At 37.7% G+C, this 22,239-nt stretch overlaps 1 protein-coding gene across 15 annotated transcripts in view; it reads left to right on the top strand.

Annotated features, from left to right (window-relative positions):
* The window catches only part of Phldb2 (pleckstrin homology like domain family B member 2), a 105,148-nt gene that overhangs the window by 9,989 nt on the left and 72,920 nt on the right, over window positions 1–22,239 (top strand). For all 15 annotated transcript variants that reach the window (XM_076869085.2, XM_076869082.2, XM_076869076.2 and 12 more), the window contains exon 2: window positions 15,746–17,091. In XM_076869085.2, coding sequence (XP_076725200.2) covers window positions 15,746–17,091 — 1,346 coding nt within the window. The remainder of the gene's footprint in view (window positions 1–15,745; window positions 17,092–22,239) is intronic.

Below are 22,239 nucleotides of genomic sequence, written 5' to 3'. Positions count from 1 at the left end.
AGATTCCAGATGGAGATTTTCAAGTATTGTACTTGTAACTTTAAGCTTTCTAGTTAGGTTTAACCTGGGTGATTGAGATTTGTCTTCTGTCTGAATTCAGCTGGAAACATCTGCACGGGTTCGCAGTTTCAGAGGGTTAAACTTTTGCCCTTGGAGCACTTGAATTCTTGGATCCTGGTAGGATAGCAACAGAGTAGTTGGGTTTAGGATAAATAAACCTTTGGAGTAACCCACTATTTAAAAGACTAGCCATATGCCTGGTGTCGTTGCCCTCAATTGTGTAAATATTTGTTTGAATAAAGAGCTGAGGTTCTTTGAGAAGTAATGGTGGTGTCTATACATGGCTCCCTTTTCACATCCTCAACTTAGTGATTTAAAGGGCTTTTTCTTTATACATTTAATGTAGAAATTTAGACACTGTATATATAAGAAGCTGCAAAATCTCCAAAACATCAATAACTGATGTTAACTTTAATAGCACAGAGGAGTCAAGCTTTTGCTCTCAGTTAACTAATGTAGCCTTCACCTTCTGAGACCCAAAGGTTTGCAAATCCCAGCCATTCTCACAGATGGAAAAATGAGATGTTTGGCTTAGGGTAGTCATCATTTCAGTCAATTTGCAGGCTTTAGTCTGTTTCATGCAGCTGGCAGCTGCTGTTCTTTTGGGGCTAGATTGGCTGCAGGGGGTGTCTCTTCCATCCCCTGTGTGAAGTGGGGGAAGGAAAGATACTTAGGAAATTGTGCTAAAAGCTTGCTAAATCCTCTTTTGAAGAACTTTGGCCAAAGCTGACTGCTCCAGAAGTATTATTTGTGTGTGTGTGTGTGTGTGTGTGTGTGTGTCTGTGTGTGTGTAAGTAAAGAAAAAAACAAAATGATTATACCAAACTCTGGCTTTTCACTATTTTTTATTTTGAAATCTGTAAGCCGGGTTAGTTTCAGAATACATTGGAGAAGTTATTATTGTGGAAGATGTGATTACTTTTGAATACTTTTAAAGAGTAGTTGACGTTATGGTTAGTTTACAGTGTAATCCAGGTTAGGGTATGCAAATTTTCAACTCTTAGGAAGGAGGCAGTTATATAGATGACTTGGAAAGAGAGTGACTTTTACAGGTGGAATGCATGTGGTTTATAATCTGTTAAGTCTTGGTGTACTTTGTTAATGGTGTAAATATTATCCATTTTGGGGGAAAAACCTTCTAAAGGATGTGATTTTTCTTAAAGATGCTATGTGTTACAGCAGGGGTTTTTCTTGGGGAAGAGGATGCTGGAACATCAAAAGAATGCACAAGTTGGCTTTCCTTTGAAAAAACTAATTTTTAGTTGTCATAGCTGGGAGCAGAGGAGTACTACTAACATCTAACATATAAAGACCTTGGATGCTGCTAAACTTCCTGCACAGAACACACAAAGAATCATCCTGCTCCAAACCCAGTACTAGAGTGTTGCCTCAGGGGCAGATGTTAACAAGATTAGGGTTCTTAATTTAATTTAGATCCTCAGGAAACTTATTTAAATTTAAGTGTAGGAGCTCAACACAAGGAGATCATGTCAGAGAAGCCTTTTCTTTGCAGTAGATTCTTTGCCTTTGGCATTAAGGGTCTCAGTATACCATAAACATGGGAAAACTTGAGCTTATTGATGATTCTAAGTTGGGTTTAAATCACAGGAATTTGAAGTGTTAGAGCATAATGGAGTCTCAGAGATCACCAACTTCAGTCTTTTCATTTGATAGAAGAGGTGTCCAGAGATTAGTGACTGGCAATTAGGGGCATATTTCTAGGTACAACCCAGAATTATAAAATTTAAAATTCTGTCTTTGGGCAGATGGGAATTTAGAGAAAAAAAAAAAGAACCAAAACTGGGCCTGACCCAGTTTGAGAGAATAAACTCTTAGTTGTAAGAAAATAAACTTTTAGATGGGGGAGGGGTGGCACCAGCTTTGATAACTGTGAAGCATATGTTTGGGTGCATCGGCCCCAAGAAGGGGGTAATTCCACTGTGTGGCCTGTGACACTCCTGAAGCCTGCACCATCCTTTCCATGGCAAAGTGGGCAACAGATGGTTTCACAGACATGGCAGATGCTGCTTTTGAATCCAGGTATAAAACAGAACATTTGAGATTTTCCACCCCTGCCTTCCTTATCCATTAGGAGCAGAGCACATGAATGGTTAGGGTTGTCTTAGAAAGAAAAGTGAGAGAGGCCTCCTGAGTATGTAGGAAAAAATGATACCTGACATCTATGAATATGGTTTGGGGCAATTGTAGGAAAAATTCATAAACTATGGGTGGGTATCTAAGACGAATTCAATTGAACAAAGTTTGGATTCGGAATCTAAAGACAATTCAAGCTTGACTAGTTTTTGGATAAGTAGGACAAAATAACTTCAAGGGTAAGAGGAATCTTACAAATTCTTTTTGTCTTACACTTTTGCCCCCAATCCACTAAGTTGGCTAGATAGTGGCAAAACAAACCAAATAGCCTAACTCCTGGGCTTACTTACTCTCACACCGGGTCTACTCTTCCATCTGTGTCCCTAATGGGGAAGAAAATTATAGAAATACAAAATTATTGTTAATTTCCTGGGAGAGACTGCTAAGTATGATATTCATGAATAGCTCTGTGTATGGAAAGGATTTACTTCAATAAGTTTTTTATTATCAGAAAGTTGTGCACATATGGTCTGATCAATTGCAAACATGTGTACTCTCACATTCAAGTTACTATGGTTAGACATTAGGTCTTTGATTGGGGGTTCTAGTCTTGTATGCCAAGTAATTCTGCTATGGTTGTTATTTCATCGAATCCTCAAATCTGTGAGGTTCTGACAATTTAGGAGGGCTGTTAGTAAGCTTTTCCTGGGAGAGGTCAGAGCTCTGAATGATGCTGGGGGAGCTATCATTTTGACAACTGGTCAATGGGTACACTACAAAGCAAAATGCCTGCAATGTATTTAAAAATAACTCCAAAGTGATGACTTCTTTAAGAGACCTGCCCCCTGCAGGTGCTGCACTAAAGAGGTTAGCAGCCTTTTTATTACCACCTTTCATCTGGCTATTCTTATTACTCTTTTTTTTTTTTTCCTGATGGTGAGAGAAGAGAGAGAATATTTTTTCAAAAAAAAATCATTGTAAATATTTTTGGAGATTTGATTAATGTGACTCTTGTCTTTAGAAAATAAATGGAATCAAAAGAGATAGTTCAGATTTTCAAAACATTTCAACATAAACATTTAGTAATCATCCCGGAGTCACCCAGAAATTTGACCTTTTAGGGGTTAAATTTGCACACAGCTGTTTTTATGATATTGAGGGGTGTTTTTAGACATTGTTGAAAAGAAGCTTTGTGTTATAACTGCTTTAAAGGTAAGATTTTTAAAGCAGTGTGGCAGCTAGTGATAAATAAGAGAAACCCAAGAGTAAAAGTCATAGCTTGCTATATAAAGAAACAGATAAATAACATATAGGCTAACAGGCTAAGTTATGTGGAGAAGTCATTAGAGGTTTTTATATAGCTGTTTGTTTAGTGCCTATAGCTTGACTTTATTAGATGCATTGCTTTTCTTTACAAAGTAAGAGGAAGAAAAGTTTGTGCACACCAGTATTTGATACTGTTACCTTAAGTAGGGTCACTCTTTTCTACGATTTACTGTAAAACCTAGAGCTAGTGGAAACTAGTGTTGATGATCTTCTTAGACTGTTTTGTTTATACATTTCAAGTGACTTCTCAGATGGCAGTATGCCTGCGGAATTAACTTATGGAAAAAAGCTAAAGTTTATAAGAGTTTTCCAAGATTCATTTCTTGACCACTTTACAGCTAACACCAATGCAGGCGAAGGCAAAGGAAAGCCAACTTGTGCATTCTTTTGACCAATTCAGTCTGAATAGTGCTTTATAGCCAAGGGATGCTCAGAGGGGACTGGGAAGTGATGTCTGGCTGCCACACTGCTTATGTCATTGCAGAAGTAGGTTTTCAGGAACAGCTTAAGGTTTGTTAAGGAAATTTCAAGCCATGGGAATGTAGACAAAATACTTCTAGTATATCATGCTGAATCTAATATCCACACTCTATTACATTAACATAATTCTGACCAGGCCTTTTCCCACTATGTTACGCTGAAACAATTTACCATGCCCTTGGAATGTCATGGTCAGCAGTGCCGGTGAAATCTTTTCCTAATTAAATAGCTGCCACCTTATCACTGAAACATGCTTATGTTCTGTGGTCATTTCCATTTCCTGCATTATATAATGGGCACTCTTGTGTTATTTAACCTGTATCCATGGAAGTCCAGAAAGCTAGAGAAAAAACACATCTGGTCTACTCTCATCTTCAAACTGGTTTACTCTCATCCTGAAACAAGATGAAGAAGGCAGGTGAAATGGAGTGACTTGCTGCAGGTCTCCCTCCTTTTAGTTAACTGGCAGAACCAGGGCTAGAATGGGTGTCCTGACTCATGTCCTTGGCAGCCTGTCTACTGTTCTTTGTACTGGATTAACCATTACAATAAAAATAACATCCTAATGTAACCACTTCCTTTATTAGGTCTGGTGGCCAGAGTTATGAAAACCAGCATAGATTAAAATTAAATTTAGCCCATTGTTTTTTGATCTCTACTGGTTTGGATGATGGAAAACTCAGCAGATTTTTGCTCCCATGGACAAAAATCTTCAAGTCCATAGTGAAAGTTTCAGGATAAAGATAAAGGATGTTTACCTCCAATGATCCTGGAATTCTTTATTTTTTTGGTTGAATTCAAAGAATCAGAAGTGTTGTTGTTGTTATTTTCATCTGATTCAAAAGAAGTATCTGAAATATGGTGCATGCAGATATTCAAGACTTTCAAGTCTCTAGCACACGTCTGCCTTGATTTTGGTGGGCATCATTATACTATGGAGGACTTTTCTGGGTTCAAAGGGGACTTGGCAGAGTCATTTAAACCTGGGAATGAATTGTACCAATGGTCAAGAATAAGAAACATCTGGAAATATTTATTTAAGAAAATTTAGAAATCCTCATCTAAATACTAAAACTGTTTAGAACCCTGAAAACATGGATTTATAATTTCCTACTTAAAGAGTTGCTCCACTTTCAGACAAGCAGTAACAGAATGAAAAACTTGACAAGTTTATCAGTTCCTTCCTCATCATAAATATGTAAGTGGTGTATGGGTGTTGGTGCATTTTAGCATTATTATTTTTTTTTCTTTTTGAGGATGATATTCCTTAAAATCTGGAACATTTAGCTGTTTTTTGAATACTTTCACATTTCAATTTTCTGAAGAAATCCCAGTGCTGATTAGGTACTCCACCTAGAACTATCTTGCAAGTGTGCAAAAAGAATGGCCTGCTTACTGTAACCTTTATAGCACATTTGCTTTCAAGTTTCTCCCAGGTATTTAAAAATAAATTCCTTCTAAGTAACATAGTTCAAGATGCTAGGGGATTAGAATTCTGGTTTTAAAAAGTAATCTAGGGGCTGGGGCTGGGGTTCAGTGGTAGAGCACTCGTCCAGCATGTGCGAGGCACTGGGTTTGATCCTCAGCACCACATAAAAATAAATAAGTAAAATAAAGGTATTGGGGTCAACTACAACTAAAAAAAAAAGAAATAAAAAAATTTAAAAGTCATCTAGGAGCTACAAATAAGACCCCATCCTTCTTTGTAAAGTGAATCACTGTATTTTTTATGTCTGTGTATAGATTTCATTTTATTAATATTGGCTAGCAGAAGGCATAATATTTTTTAATGTTTTATTGTAGAAAATTTTAATATACATGAAATTTAAAACTTGCACTAAAAATAAGATAATGAAAGCCTAGTTACCCATTGACCCACTTGAACATTAATTTACATATGCTAATCTTGCTCCCTCTGTAAGACTTCATTTTCCCTCAAAATGTGGATTGTTATAAAGCACATTGCAAATATCTTAGTATTTCATCCATAATTTACAATGGAATTATAAGAGATTAGCATTTTAAAAAATGTATTATAATCACACTGTATTTTTTTTTAAGAAAGAGAGAGATAGAATTTTTCTAATATTTATTTTTTAGTTCTCAGCGGACACAACATCTTTATTGGTATGTGGTGCTGAGGATCGAACCCGGGCTGCACGCATGCCAGGCAAGCGCGCTACCCCTTGAGCCACATTCCCAGCCCCTGTAATCACACTTTAAAAAAAAAAAAAAGGCAGTGATTGCAGTAGCATCTACTTTCCAGTTGTGTTCAAATTCTTTGGTATTGTCATCTGTTTTTTATAGATGGATTGTTCAAAACAGGATCCAAAGTCATGTCTATGCATTGTATTTAATTGGTATGTCTCCTGAATCTCTTTAATCTAGAACTGTTTCCTTTCCCTCCTGGATTTCTTCCCCTTTGCTATTTGCTGACTGAATTCACTGGTCATTTTGTTGTTGTGGGACTGGGGATTGAACTCAGGGTTTGTTACCCTAGCCTTTTTTCTTTTTTATTTTGAGACAGGATCTTGCTAAGTTTCCCAGGTTGACTTCAAACTCAGGATCCTCCTGTCTCAGCTTCATGAATCCCTGGGATTACAGGAGTGGACCCCCTTGCCCGGCGAGTTTCCCACATTCTAGAATTAGGTGTATTCAAAAATATATTCTTCATAGTGTATGTCAAACTATATTATCTCTCCTTTGTATTTCTGAAAGAAGAGACAGCATACTTTTAATTTGAATAATCTTGAACTTACTGAATTAATACTATATATTAAAAATATTGCTAAAACTACTTTAATAATTGTTTAAACACAAATTTGAATATAATTGAAAAATGTCACATCTTGATTATTTAGGCAAATTTAGGAATTTTGCAAGTGGGGAGGAAAGTTTAATGACCTAAAATTCTCTCAAGATTGCTTCTGTTTTCTGTCTTCCTTCCCTGCCTTCCTCACTGGCTACAGAGAATTATCACAGGAAACAAGCAGTCAAATTCTTTGAACAGTCTAAAGAATATTTTAAAGTTCCTACAGACAAGCATTATTTAAGGGACTAGCTCAAAAACTTATTTAAAAATTCCTATAATTGATGTTTTAACCTCTTCACTGAGTCTTGGAAGATTCTTAAGAACCCTTAATATAAAACAATCCTAGACATTTAAAAATAGCCTCTGATCACAGGAGAGAATGATCCTCATTCGATGTGTGTTTTTTGCAGTTGATGGTGATTACTTTTAGGAACCTTTGGGTACCATCTGGAGTTGCTTTTCTAAAACAGACCTTAGACTTCAATACAGCTAAGGCTAACAGAAGGGAAGGGTAGCCTGGGGTTAGTCGGATTCCCTTATTGTGACAGGAAGGACTTGGAACTTCTTTTTATTTTCTGTCCCACTTCTTCCATCTGTGTTCAATGTTCTCATTATCTCCTGTCACTCTCTGCTCCCATCTGGGCTCCTTTCTCCTCCTTATAGCCTCATCTGACTCCTCCCCCCCCCCTTTCCTTAATGATCTTCCTTATTTTTCCTTTTAGACATCTTTAGAATGTAATAAAACAAAAATTCAAAAGACGAAAAGAAAAGAAAACCAAGAAAGAAATCATATACTCACTGTCCTGAGACATCACATCAGCATTTAATATATGGTGACCTTCACCTTTCTCCCTAGCCTGCTGTGCATCACTGTCAACATCTGGTGAATCCTGAGGTTGCTGCTTCTTGTCTGGGTACAGAAGAATCACCTCTGTCACAAAAAGCCTTTGTGCATTTTAGGCTATTGTGGCATGTGGACAGCATGTGTCTGTCTCTGTGACTGTCTGTGTGTATGCCTGTGTGTGTCTATACATTTAAGATTTATGGCTGCCTATTGTAATGGGCTCAATCTGCAAGAATAAAATAGGCTCTTTACTCTGCCATTAAAATACATTTCTCACCACGGAACTGCTCTTTCTGGATCTTTTGGGGAATGGAAAACATCTTCCTTAGAAAATATCAACCTTTCTACATGTGTCTAGTAGATAATAATTATTCTGTTTAAACAGAATCATATCTTTGAGTAACAAAAATGGAGCTGGAACCCATTTGTTGCTTTGTTTATTTCAAAAAAGAACAACAACAACAACAATAATGCTACTATGTCTGTTAACAAAGTGGTCTTTCTCTCTGTCCTAGGATATAAAATCTTGGGTGCTTAAGTGTAGAGGAAGACTTTAAAGGAAGAGAAGTTAGAAAGCCTGGATGAGTGGGTAGGAAGAAAGCAAGTCTTATGGAAATGGGATTGAGACAGTGAGAAGGCACAGGGTTAGGGACCTTGCAGAATCTGTGTGTGGGCAGTGATACTAGAAGGAGAGAGGGTCTGGGAGTATTTGCTAGGGGTGGGGAGGTGGGTGCTTGCAGAATGCGCATGGGGATATGTGGACTGGTCAGGTTTGTTTGCAGAGATGGAAGACGCTGAGGATGAGGGAAAATATTTGTAAAGTAGGAGGGCTTATTTGTAGAGGGGGAGTTGAAGGGCTGAAGAGTTTGACAAAAGATAGTGTTTAGAGAACAGGGGATGGGGAAAATGGGCTGCTTTTGGATTTCTGAAATAATAATATTAGATAGAAGGAAGTGGTTATTCCTGAATCTTCTAATTAGCCCCCTCCTCCTCATGTTTGGATGCTGTGATTAGTGGAGAGAGAAAGGGGGGGGGGTGCTGTGTTTTGTATCCATTGTTCTCCAAGAGCTTAGAGTTTGGGTTTTAAATACGTTTCTGAGTTTTCCCCTTTCAGTCCTCCAAAAGCTTCCCCCAGGCCCCATCTGCTGCCATTGGTGGCCACAGAAGTACCCCCATAGAATTCATGTGAAGAATGGCACTGCTTCTGAGAGACTAAGCTGGGTCTGAATTCAATTACGTGTCATCAGCACATGCTTTATTCATAACAGTGCCATATCATAAACATCAGTGCTGAAAGAGACCAGCCTGTGGACCACCAGTGTGCAGAGAGAGCTTTGAGCACCAGGCTTCCACCACTGTCTGCCACAGAATATTTATTTGAAGCAGCCTCTCAGCTCTCCGAGCCCCTGGAAGGATGTGGGTATAGAATCAAATTTTATTATAGTGTGAACATTTTGATACCAGATTTTTATTTAAATTATCTTTCCTAAAACTGCTTCTATAATATACATCCATCCCCCTAAAATTGCCTCTATAATATACATCCTCTCCAACAACATGAAACTTTCCTGTCAATTGCCTTTTTAGTATCCCTGTGATCCTAAGCAGGGTTTAGCACTTGGAAATGTGAAAAGATAAGTAAATGGTGTATCTTAGATATCCCCCCAAATCACCTGGATAAATCCTCTATATGGATAATCGCAATTTACGTAGGATAGACTTTATGCCCTTCTTCTCATACAACACAACACAAACTTTGTTTTAATGTGTTATTTTTCAAAACTTTACCCCTTGAATGTATTTTCATTATCTTGAAGCCAAAATCCCTACAGTTTTGTCAGTCATAGTGCTGTAAACTCGCCCTTGATCATTTTGTATTCTGAATCGATGAGCAGATAATCGATTGTTATCTGCCATAAAGGTAGAATTATATTAAAACAAATGCCAGAATTGAACCAAATCAAAGAGAATCTCCAAAGAAACTTTAGAAAATGATCCCTGAGGTGGATTTTTTAAGTAATTTCTCCTCCAGGGAAGAAAGTGCTATGACTTTCCTTCGTACTTCCAGAGACTTCTTCATGGCTTCTAACACTTTCTGATTGACAATGAGATGATGTACATTTCAGGTGATAAAATAACAAGAGTACTGGAGGGATTCAATTTATGGATTGGAAAGTAAATGCAAACCTTTCAACACACATTAACTTCTTTCCTGTTTAGACTTCCAGTGTTGTCTTCTCTCTCAGATGGGCACCAGATGCATTCTTCCCTTTTCTCTCACCATTCTTTGGATGTGCATGTGGTCATGAAATCCCTTGGAACTGTTTTGCTTCTACAATAACATAATGCAGGGATCACAGTTTCACTGAGACCTCGTCTTTGTTTACATAAAATGTACAGGAAACCCAGAATAAACACAGCAGTGTAGACCAAGACCACAGACTCTAAAGCATACCCATGTTAACGCAGACCTCTCTTCTCCACTGCCCTCCCCTTGTTCTGTTTGCCACCTCAGTGAGGCCTCTTGCAGCCTTCTCCTTGACCTCCCGCCATCCTCTCCCTTCTTTCTTCTAAATCAGCTGGAGTCTCTGATGCATTCTGCATACAGCCTGTAATCACATCCTTTCCTCCCTCCTTGCTTAGGGAATTTAAATCCAAACTTCTCCATGGTATTCTCTACCCTCCTGCCTCTACTCCCCTAGTCCTCATTCAAAGTACATTTGTGGTTACTGGTTTATACTTCCTAAGTGGTTCCAATTTCTAGGTGTTCAACTCATGCAGCCACACCTCAAACAAAAAGAATATTCTAGAAAATATTCTAGTAGAAAAGGGGAGAGGTATCAGTACCATTGATGTACTCATCAGGTCAGAAAGACATCTATCCGGCTGATTCTCTTCACTTCTGGGTTGAATGATTTGCAGGATCAAGAGATACGAAGTTCAGATAAATATGTGTATGTGTTCAGCAATGGCAGGGAAATTAAGCTTAGGGAGAATGCCTGAATTCCACATCTGTACCTAATGATCCATCTTTAAATGTACAACCTTTTGCACGTACTTCACAGGCCCCATGAGTTTGAAATGAAAAACTGGAGTATCAAAGATGAGTATCCCTTTAAATTTTCTCTGGCATGTCCTTTCATCTATTTCATTAGTAACTTTTCTCAACAAACATGCATGGCTGAAAAATGTCTCATGGCTATCTCTCAGATGTGGCCTAGGATTTGTAAATGTTCTGCTTGTTTCTTTCCTAGAGTATAGAACCGATCTTCTTTCAGTTTATACTAGTTTGTAATATTTTGATATTGTGTTTTGCTTGGAAAATGAAACTGCCCTAGTAATTATACATTTTTATTAGGAAAAGAAATAGACATGTGTGAGCAGGGGAGGAAGACAAATGTTAGGGAATCTGTGGTAGTTTACTATTCTATAGTTTTATTAGTCCAGATAAAGAGGGGACAGAGCTTGGTAATATTTCATTCAGGTGATGAAATAACATTTGCAACTTCAAACAGGTTCAAGTGTATTAATACATCTCATCATCTAAAGTGATATCCAAATTATGTACTGCTGGATCAAAAGTTTTACATATGCATTTTCATATGAGGGGTTAAACCCTTGAATTTTCTACTTCTGTAATAAATGGGTAAAAGTTTGAACTTGGGCTGAGTGCTTGGATTTTGACTTATGACTAATGACATCTGCTCTGCCTGCTCTCTGGCCTGCTGCCTTTGCCCCATGGGAATGCCTCTTCTATTTAACTTAGCTCTGTTCCCATGAGGACCCAGGTGGTGAAGATGGAAAAAGATTTAAAATGAGTAACACATGATTATTAAATACAGTTCATTTTAGGAGAGATACATCCCTAGGTGTTTAAGAACCATGACACAGAAATTAGCTTGTTTCTTACACAATTTTTGTTTTTATTATGTCATCGTCAGGAGCCTTGTTGAATTACCAACACTGAGGTTAGACTACCTCAAGTGGGCTTGGAATTTCGCTTATTTTCTTAGATTCACGAAATTTTAGATGTGAAAGTGACTTTATGTCACAATTGGATAAAACCTGCCAATCCTCTTTGGTTCCCTGGGACTTGGCTTCATTGTCATTTTTTCCATAGTTACCTCCCTGAGACTGCCATTCTTACTGGATTAGTCTGACTCCATGTTCTTTACCAATCTGTTGATCAATCCTTTATTCATGTGTGAATGGTTATCATTTACACCTATGTGCATCTTTCTCTTTGGACTGTAAGCATTGTAAGGACAAGAAGTTATATCTTGTACCGTCTTTTTCCAAATGCCTACCTCAGAGCTTGGTAGGCAAGCACTTAGTGAAGATAGCATCTTTAGAGTAACAAAAACGGAATAAACACAACCAAATCTCAGTAACTGAAGATCGTCTTCAGAGTTGGCAAGGGTGCATGTCTTCCTCATTCGGGGGTGGGAGGTGTAGGCTGAAAAAGCCTCCACAAACTTGTTTAGAAGCTAATCATCTACAGGAGGATTGGAGATGGTGAACCATGCTCAGCTCCTGATGCTTCAGCTAGAAATTGACAGGTCTCCTTCTCTCAGGTTTGATTGAAAGAAGAATGTAGCCACACATACCCTCATGGGGATGAGGAAGAGCCACCCTCCATGTTCCTGAAAAAAGGCTAACTGGAACATCAGTGACTAACACTCATGAATGCCCACTGCATAAGTGTCTGATATGCTGTATGCATTTAATACCTATTTAATGAATAAAATACCCAGATCTATTTGTTAAAAATTTTAGGGTTTTTTTCCTGTGCAATAAACAGGACCACTTCAAATAAGAAAATATCCTAGTAACTAAATTTTAAAAAATGAACATACTAGTATTATTGTCTAAGCTATGTTCAGCAAGCATCTGAAGATTTTTTTTTTTTTTTTTGGTAACCATTCTGTTAGTTTTATTCACATCAAGGATGGTATTATATTTGATGTTTTAGGTTTTCAAATGCATACAGTATGAAATGGATAAATCTGTGTAATTAACATTTTTATCAGAATGTTTTAGCAGAGTAAGAAAAATGTTGCAGTCTTCAAACATTACATATTAAGTTAGTCTGGGGCTGGGGATGTGGCTCAAGTGGTAACGCGCTCACCTGGCATGCACGGGGTGCTGGGTTGGATCCTCAGCACCACATAAAAATAAAAAAATAAAGGTGTTGTGTCCACCAAAATCTGAAAAATAAATATTTAAAAAAATTGCCTCTCTCTTTAAAAAAAATAACTCATATATAAACTATGAAAAATAAAAACTGTAGGAGACAGATAAATTAAAAATCACTGGTAATACCACCACCCCGATAATACTACTAATTTTTGGTGTGACTTTTTCCAGTCCATTGTTACTGCTGCTGTTGTAGAATAGGCATAGGAGGAAGAGAAGAAACTGGCTTGTACCAGGGAGGCAGCAGTGGAAATCGCAAGAAGTGATCAGATTGAGAATATGTCAGGAGTAGATGTTGGTAGGGTTTGTTAGTGGATACTATGAAGAAAGAGGTGCTAGTGTTGAAGGAGGTCAATAATGACTCCCAGGAATTTGGCCTGAGCACCTGTGTGTGGGTGGATGTGTTAGCTGTTCCTCACTGACCAAAATACCTGACAAAAACAGTTTAGAGGAGGATAATTTTATTTTGGGCTCACCATTTCAGAGGTTTCAGAGGCTTGGTCCATAAACATCATGTCAGAAGGATGTGGCAAAGGAAAATTGATCAACTCATTGTAGTTGGGAAGTAGAGAGAAAGAGGGAGAGGAAGAGAAAGGGGACAGTGACAAATATACTCTAAGTTCACACCTCCAATGACCCTACCTCCTCCAGCCGTGCCTACTTGCCTACAGTTAGCACCCATCAAATGGATTAATCCACTGATGAGGTTATAGCCCTCATCACTGCCTAAAGCCCCACCTCTGAACCTTAAAAATGTTTGTTATATGAGTGCATTTTATACTATAAAATATTCTTCAAAATAGAATTTTAAATGGTTGCATTCTTTTCACTCATATTGATATATTGTTGGTTATTCAACTCTTCTCCCTGTTAGGCATTGAGGGTATTTTTTGCCGTTAAAATAATTAGCACTAGAAAGTCTTAGGCAACCATTAATTTCCATGTTTCCTGAATACTGAAATATTTAATTTGGGAAAACTGGTCAAGACATGCTGAAATTTCAATACAGAAAACCAACTAGTTCAGAAAAGAAGCAACTAAATCTAGGGGTCCTCTTAATTTCAGTCCTCCAAGGGAGCTGGATGAGCTATATCTCAAACTAGTATGGCGTTGCTGTCAAGGTTAAAATTGGTAGTCACAGACAAATGCTGAAAGGGACATTTGTCTTGGGAACAGAGAGGGTACCAGCCTTGAGGAATGAAAGACTTGGCAAGGGCCAGATGACAAGGTCAGATGCCAGCTGGGAGACAAATCTAGAGAAGAACGTCAATTTTTTTTTGACATACACTTAAAAATATTAGGCTTGAATGCATCCATGCAAGACTTTGAAGTAGAGGGAAAGGGACCCAAGACAGAATCTTTTTGGTGAAGCTGCAGCTTTATGGGTAGTTGGTTCATCATCAGGATGTAAGCAGCCATACTATTTCTTGGCTTTAGCCTGTGAAAGAAGTTATTCCTCACTAGGTAACCTGAATTGCCCAGGAAGTCCTTGAGGCTGAGCAAGCAGGGTGAAGTCCTTGATACGCAGCTGGGAGGGAGTGAGCTGCAATAAAATTTTAAAAATTGTGTTAATTGAGTTTCTTGCCTACAGGATAATGGGAGGAGGCAGTGATGGAAATAAGATAGCAATACTAGACATACTCTCTTTAACTTTTAAAGAGACAATCACATGAAACTTATCACTAACCATAAGTGACACTGCACTTATAGACCACAGATGTAATAATTTGTGTCTTTAGATCCCAGAGAGCTGGAGGACAGCCTTAACAGTGCATCTGTTCAATGGGAATGTTTAAATTGTGTTTTTCCTTTGCTGATAATTAAAGAACAATATTTTTATCAGTTAAAAATATAAACTTTTTCATTTTCAGAAATAGTTGGTACTTCAAAGACATTTTCATAGCCTAGAACTTTGGTTTCTTAATGTTATTTAAACTAGGATCCAAAACATACCCTTAAGGAAATTTTTGGAAAAGATTTTGATTGTAGAAGACAGAAGAACTCTGATCTGCACTTTAAAGAACAGATAGGTTCTGAAAGGTCCACAGAGGGAGAAAGATGTTCCTGGTGGGGGAGAGAGTTTGATACCAAAGATGAGCTTGGTGCTGTATTTGGGATTCCAGGGAATTTGAAGAAGACATCCATTTCAGATTTTTAAATATGCTGCCCTGACCATGTAGCAGCAATTTGGGGAACATCCTTTCCCTCTGTTATCACCTACCTCTTTCTGATGAGCAGAGGAACTATAAGTCTTCTTGTTAAGAAGGAAACTCCCACAGCCCTCTTTTAAAGAGCTATCTTCTAACCCTCATGTTTTTGATCAGTGTCTAACACAAAACTTTCTTTCTCTGCCAAATGTAGATCGTTTCCTCAGGACTACTTCTGAGCACTTAATAATTTTAGCAGGAAAATCTAAAAGAAAAACCACCGCAGAGTCCTTTTAGGCATTTGCTAGGTAGGAGAAGGTTGTTCTCCAAGGACTGGAACACCAAAGGGAAACTCTCCCACACCATTACTTGGTTAGAAATTTGCATTCCTGGGCTGGGGTTGTGGCTCAGGGGCAGAGTGCTTGCCTAGCATGTGTGAGGCACTGGGTTCGATTCTCAGCATCCCATATTAATAAAGAAAATAAAGGCCCATTGAAAACTAAAGAAATATTTAAAAAAGAAATTTGCTTTCCTCAAATATCATGTCCTCTTGAGATATTTTTCTTTTTGTACAAAAAAAAAAAAAAAAAACTCTGATCAGTGGTCCTTAGTCTTCATTTTCTGGTGCAATTTTATTAGGTTATTAGAAAAATAGAGTTTGTGTTTTTTCGTTGGGTTGGGTCATATTCCAAGACTATTTGTTCAGCGTTAGACTCACAGGGGGTTGGGTTTTGTTGTTTTGTTTTGTTACATAAAGCTTTCTCTATTTTTTTTTTCCCCTTACAGAATCCAGCGAGATTATGGAAGAGTGTAGCCACATGCCAAAGCAGTTGGATTTACAAAATGGTAGCACCGAGGAAGGATTTGTAATGCAATCCCTGGACACAGATTCCCAAAATATGATGGAGAGCCTAAGCCCCAAAAAATATTCTTCCAGCCTGAAATTTAAAGCCAATGGAGACTATTCTGGTTCATATTTAACCCTCTCACAACCCATGCCTGCTAAGAGGAGCCCTTCTCCTTTGGGCACCAATGTCAGGAGCAGCCCCTCCTTGACCAAAATCCAGGGGAGCAAGCAGTTCTCTGATGAAGCTGACAAGAGTATGTCCATGAAGCCTCCCACTCCCGTCCTCAGCACTACACACTCCCTCAGTGGATATCCACTTGGAAGGGCAGATTTTGAGCATTATACTGGCCGGGACACTGAAAGGTCCTCGAGACTTTCAGAGAAACCTCCCTATTCTAAATACAGCTCTAGGAATAAATCCCATGATAATGTCTACTTTTTTGGAGGACTGGAAGGACGAAAGGCATCTGGCTCACTCCTGGCCATGTGGAATGGTGGTTCCCTGAATGACAGTGGGCCCCCTCCCATCAGCAGATCTGGGGCAGCTAGCATGCCTTCAAGCCCAAAGCAAGCCAGGAAAATGAACATTCAGGACAACCTGGCACTTCAGCCCAAGTTAACCCGACACAAGGAACCTGCGTCTGAAAATGTCAGTTTAAGAACTAGAAAGTATTCAGGCAGCAGCCTAAGCCACATGGGAGCCTACAGCAGGTCGCTTCCCAGGTTGTACAAAGCCACAGAGAACCAGCTGACGCCTCTCAGCTTGCCTCCAAGAAATTCTCTAGGCAATTCCAAACGAACCAGACCGGGGGAAAAGGATCTACCTCATAGCATGATAGACAATGACAATTACCTTAATTTTTCCTCTCTAAGCTCAGGGGCTTTACCTTATAAAACCTCTGCATCTGAGGGCATTCCTTATGCAAGTTCCACCCTCAGTGTACCTGCCAGTCCTCGGGTGGCTCGAAAGATGCTTCTGGCCTCCACCTCCTCCTGTGCCTCTGATGACTTTGACAGGGCTCTATTCTCGGGGACCAGCCCAAGCCATTCATTTCCTACTGTGGAAATAGACAGAGTGTTTGTGGCCAGGAGGAACTTCTCTTGTGGCTCTGTGGACTTCGATGACACTGACTTGGACAGCCTCAGACAGGCCTCAGGGACCCCCCAGCCTGTCCTTCGGGAAAGGAAAAGCAGCATCAGCTCCATTTCAGGACGCGATGACCTCATGGATTATCATCGGCGACAGAGGGAGGAAAGATTGAGGGAGCAGGAGATGGAGCGATTGGTAATCTTTTTGTTCACCTCACTGTTTCATTGAATAGAATCTAAAGCCTTGGAGACACATTCCAAGGGTGACATGGGGATGTAGAATTAATTTCACATGTGCCAGCCACTGCTGTCACTTCCTAGACTCTCCCACTATCTCTACTTTTCCCAGGACACTATTGTTAGGCATGTGTGGGTATTTTGAAGGCCTGTAGGAGCCTAAATATCAATTCAGTGGCTCTTCAGAATCCTTGTAACTATACATTTGGTATAGTTACCAACAAATGGTAGTTGTGAGTTTTACCGAATTTCTTGCATCTTATAAAATTTTAAGACTGAGGAAATGCGTATTTGAATTATTTATATTGTTAGATCTGCAGGTGTATGATTATGATAGATATAGAAGGTGGAATCATGAGTCATCAGGAATTAGGCAGTGAATTTGGCAAGTTGTCTAGAACTTCATGGCAAGTTGTCCAGAAAGTTGAAGGGTGTGTCATGGTGCTCAGCATTTCCTGCACATTATATACCCTGTATTCTCCAGCCTTGTTTCTGAGCACACACAGTGACTCTCCATAACACATACTCACAAAATCTATTGAGTTATCCTTTTCCATTTAAAATGAACTTATACTTAAAGTGGTTAATATTGAAAATAAGAAGACTAGAGGAAATGTCCCTTTGAGCATACCACTAATCAATGAGAACAAACACTGGTATTTTTCCACTCTTTGTAAAGCATATATTTTTCTCTTAAAATGAATACATGTCAGAGATCATTTTGCTTTATTAATCATTAATGATTTCCTTATTGAGAGAAGCTAAGAGATGGTAAATCTGTTTTACAAAAGTATAGGATTATTAAAGTAAGGTAAGTTTGAATCACATCCAAAACTAGTTAACACCCTGAAGTACAATAAAATTGTAATCCTTGGATTATAATGGGCAGAAATGATTGACATCTATACTGGGCAAAATTTGTTGGACATTTTAGAATGAGAATCATATCTGTTACTTGAAGTTCTTGATAAGTTAAGGTCTATTTTTAAGGAACTTTCAAATATCCCAACTAACAGCATTGAATAAAACATACATACCCCTAGAGAATTAGATATTCCTTCGGTGGATCAGTTATTCAGGTTCTGGTATGATAGCCCCCATTGTAATTATAGGTAATCTCCAGAGATTATACATAGTCACAAAAAGCATTGTTTTGCAGCTTTGTTTCCTTGATGTAAATTCAGAAGTTTTAATTAGCATATAAATACTTTCTTATAAATTGACAGCTGATATATACTGTGCTGATCAACTATTATTAATTAAGCCAGAAAAATAACTCCATTTGATAATTTATCAAGGAGTGAGGGAGAACGTTTTCAATGGATTCTATCACTCCAGAAATCTTCCTTAAGTCTTCTTAAGTATTCTATTACAAGGACAGAAAGCAAAACTCAAGAAATGTGTCTACATTGGGTTTTAGAATCTTTAAAAAATTTTTAGAATCTTTAAATGTTAGCGAATCTCTCTTACCTCTAGATTTTCCAAATATGCTAAGGTTCTTGACAACCTAGAGTGACCATTCTTATTGACTATAAGGTTGGGACCCTCTAAGTCATAAACAGATTTAACTTTTTTTGAGAGTTTTGTGGATATTGTTCCAAATACTAAGTTCTACTCCCTTTTCCTTAGTATTGGGCTTGTCATACTTGATGAAATGAGGCTTTTTTTTTTTTTTTAAAGGTGACACTCCATGTACATGTAGTTATTTGTCTTAGAAAAGAAGGCTGTTTATTATTGAGTTTGTGCCATTGAAAAGTAAAGTGATATGGCCATTGAAAAGTAAAGTGCCTCAAAAATATTTCTTCCTGAATTCTAAGGGGTCAATAAGAACAAACTACTCACTAAAAAGAATATTTTATTTAGTTTGCCAATCAGAGTCAACTAAATTAAAGGTTGGAGATAGATGAAGATGAATGCTAGAGGGTTTCCCCATTACAACAAAAGATTCAAAATAATACCAATAATACTCCAAAACACATATCCACATTAGAAATTTGATTTCCATCAACAGTTCAAGTAGTCCTATGTAATTAATTCTTATTTAACTGCAATTTGGGCCACTGTGTTGATTTCATTAAATCATCTATTTATGAACTAAAAATAGTTCTAAAAATCTGATTTAGCTTCCTAGAACTCATTCTAGTCAAGGCCAGGTAGCTCAGCACCTTCTCCCCACAGGTCTGTTCTCTGAAATGTCAGGAGGACTTGATAAGGTCCTATCTGTGAGGCTCTGAAACTGTCTTTGTAGAAGGCACATTCTAGCCCACAATTTAGGCACAGTCTTCCGGCAAACTCCAGAGGACACTGAGACCACGTGGTGAAAGTAAGAACAAATAACAGTGGTGAATTTATGGCTATTTAACAAATAGTATCAGCGTGGAGAGCTCAAATTCTTTATCAGGATGTAAGACTAATGTCTTATTTAAAATCAGTGTTTCCCCTGAATGTAAGGGCATATTACAGTGAGAACACAATATCTATGCAGAACATTTCTGTAACACATGTACATAATTTTGAGCACTTTTAATAATATTAATAATAATGGTATTTTACCTGTATGGAATTATCTTAGGGAACACTGAATGTCTCATTTTATTTTATATATGTTCCTATGTTGGACAGTTGAAAACTATTGTAAACAAACTTAATCATTTATAGCAGCTTTCTTTTTGTAAGGTTAAAAAACAAAACTTATACAGATGATTATATAGAGTATTTAATAAAACTTGAAGATAGTTTAGATATAAGATATCAAAAAGATATCTGTCTGATTTTGAGGGGAAAGCAAAATCAAATATTAATTAGAGAAGATTTCTTCACTTAAATAATATAAGATTTTGGTTGCTTGAGAGCTTATATTTTTAGATAAGGCATTTTAGAAGTTCAGATATACTATTCTTTTCATACTAAAACAAGTTCCAAATGTCTTTAAGATGAGATTACACGTGGATTAATTATACACAGATTAAACAAAGAAAAGATGTGTAGTGTGTGATTGTTTTTTGAACCAAGTTATCGAGTCAGTCTTATTTGTGTAAGGATTTATTTTATATACAACTTATTTTTTAATGAGAAAAAAAGAAAGATTGTCAATCAGTTTTAATAAGAAAGGTCTTTTCCTTAAAAATATTTAAAGAATGAGAATTTTTCCTTTATTTTTTTTGGAATTTTTGGGCATGTTGGAATTGTTTAAATCCTTGTAAATTTTTATAAACCAGTCAGAGCAGCAGAGCTATTCTATAATTTATTATTATCCTCAGGAGGAAGGAAAATATTTACACAAACGCAGTGATTTTTTTTTTTCCCTCAAAGACTGTAGCGTAAGTTCTACAGCTTCAACCATACCTTAAAAGTAAACACTGAAACAAATGTCACTCCTGCAGCTCTCAAAAGGTTGGTTGCTTTTCCATTGGGAACAAATTATTTTTCTGATCTGGGACACAAATTTAGAAACCAAACAAGTTCCAAACAATAAAAGCAACAAACAAATGCTTTGTCATCTCTTACCTTAAGAAGGATAGATTCCATTTCTACCTGACAGGTCACCAAGTGGTCAAACCATTAAAAAAAAAAAAAAAAAAAGACTAGTCATTGCATGCCACCAATGGGGATAACTCTAGTGGTATGCCAACCAGAATTCCTATCCAATTTGACCAAAATTCCCAAGCAAAAAACAATGGCACAGAGTCATGAAAAGAAAAGCTGCAGAGAATGTGAGTCAGTGAAGGTAAAGCTCTAGTGCCATTTGAGATTTACTCTGGGAGCCAAGAAAAGATGTTCTGGGCTCCCAGCCTGTGAGATGTACTCCATGGACAGTGCAGTTTAATTGGCTCCACAGTCAGTCCACTTGGACTTCAATTTTCAAAAAGTAAACACTACTCTTACATAAATATAGAATCAATAGATGCTGCAGACTTATTTAACTCCCTAATGAGGAAAACAAGCAGGGGAGATTTAGTTCACTCAACATGATATCTGCAGTATTTTTAGCTCGACGGTGATTATACCAGTGTTTCATTTGGATTCTTTTTTTTTTTTTTTAACATGTTCAATCTTTGTTGAAAACTCAGGGTAATTGCAGTTAGTATTAAAGGTGGAGCCATAATTATGAAACTCCAAGATTCATAATTAATGAACAAAGCCTGTTAATGAGTTGTAATGATCCATTTTGAGTTGATATTCAATAGCCTCCAATTGCTGTGCTATTTTAGATGTTTTTTTTTTTCATTTCTCTTCCTTTTCTCTTCCCCTCAACTGCCAATTCATATTTTTGTCATTATGCCAGCCATTTTCTGTTTTGTGATTTTAGAAACCAGATACCAAGTCTTGATTAAAAATGTCCTAAAGTAAGGGTTACTAAGTGCAAGTGAGGTCTTGGCAGGGTGCTGAGTGTGTGAAGTGAGTGCCCTTAAGCCCATGGACCTCGCTGCACCCATCTGGGCATCAGTGGTCATTTTCACTCCCTCATTCTGAGTTCTGTTCTAAGTAGGACTGGGTTGCTGACTCTGGCAAATAAGATGTTTTGTGGACTAGAAAAATCATTATAAAGTAGAAAAATATTCTTTTATTTGCCTTATTTGATATCTGTATACTTCCCAGTATAGAGGTAGTGATGGATACCTAGTACATTATAGTCCAGGCAGCAAAAGTCATTTTTAAACAGAAAAGGAGAAAATGAAAAAAAACCAACCCCTGCTGCTGTTAAGAGTATTTATTTGACAACTGCCAAAAGCATCTGGGTTCTATTATAGAGAACCAATGGATTCCCACAAATTGCATTGTGGCAATCCAGTATTTTCCTTCTGGCTGATGACAGTCATCTGCAGTGCCTTGGCAAATAGCAGTGTCGCCATTTAGAACTATGGAGGGTCACACTTGATACTTATTTCTCAAACATGTAATATGATGCCAGCTCTCATGAGGCACCATGGAATAGGGTATTCTGGTTTTTTGCATACCCTATCACTATGCATTCCCTGAAGATAAGCTTGGCTTTCTTTCAAGACACAAATTAATATTTCCATGGTAGTTGTATGAATAGGTGAAATGTGTGGGTCAGCAATTCTTTGCTGTTTGGAGGGTGTTTTGCTCTTACAGCCCCTGTGAA

The sequence above is a fragment of the Callospermophilus lateralis genome, chromosome 10 (assembly GCF_048772815.1).
Source record: "Callospermophilus lateralis isolate mCalLat2 chromosome 10, mCalLat2.hap1, whole genome shotgun sequence".
Taxonomy (NCBI): domain Eukaryota; kingdom Metazoa; phylum Chordata; class Mammalia; order Rodentia; family Sciuridae; genus Callospermophilus; species Callospermophilus lateralis.
This window is presented reverse-complemented; position numbering and strand designations above follow the sequence as displayed.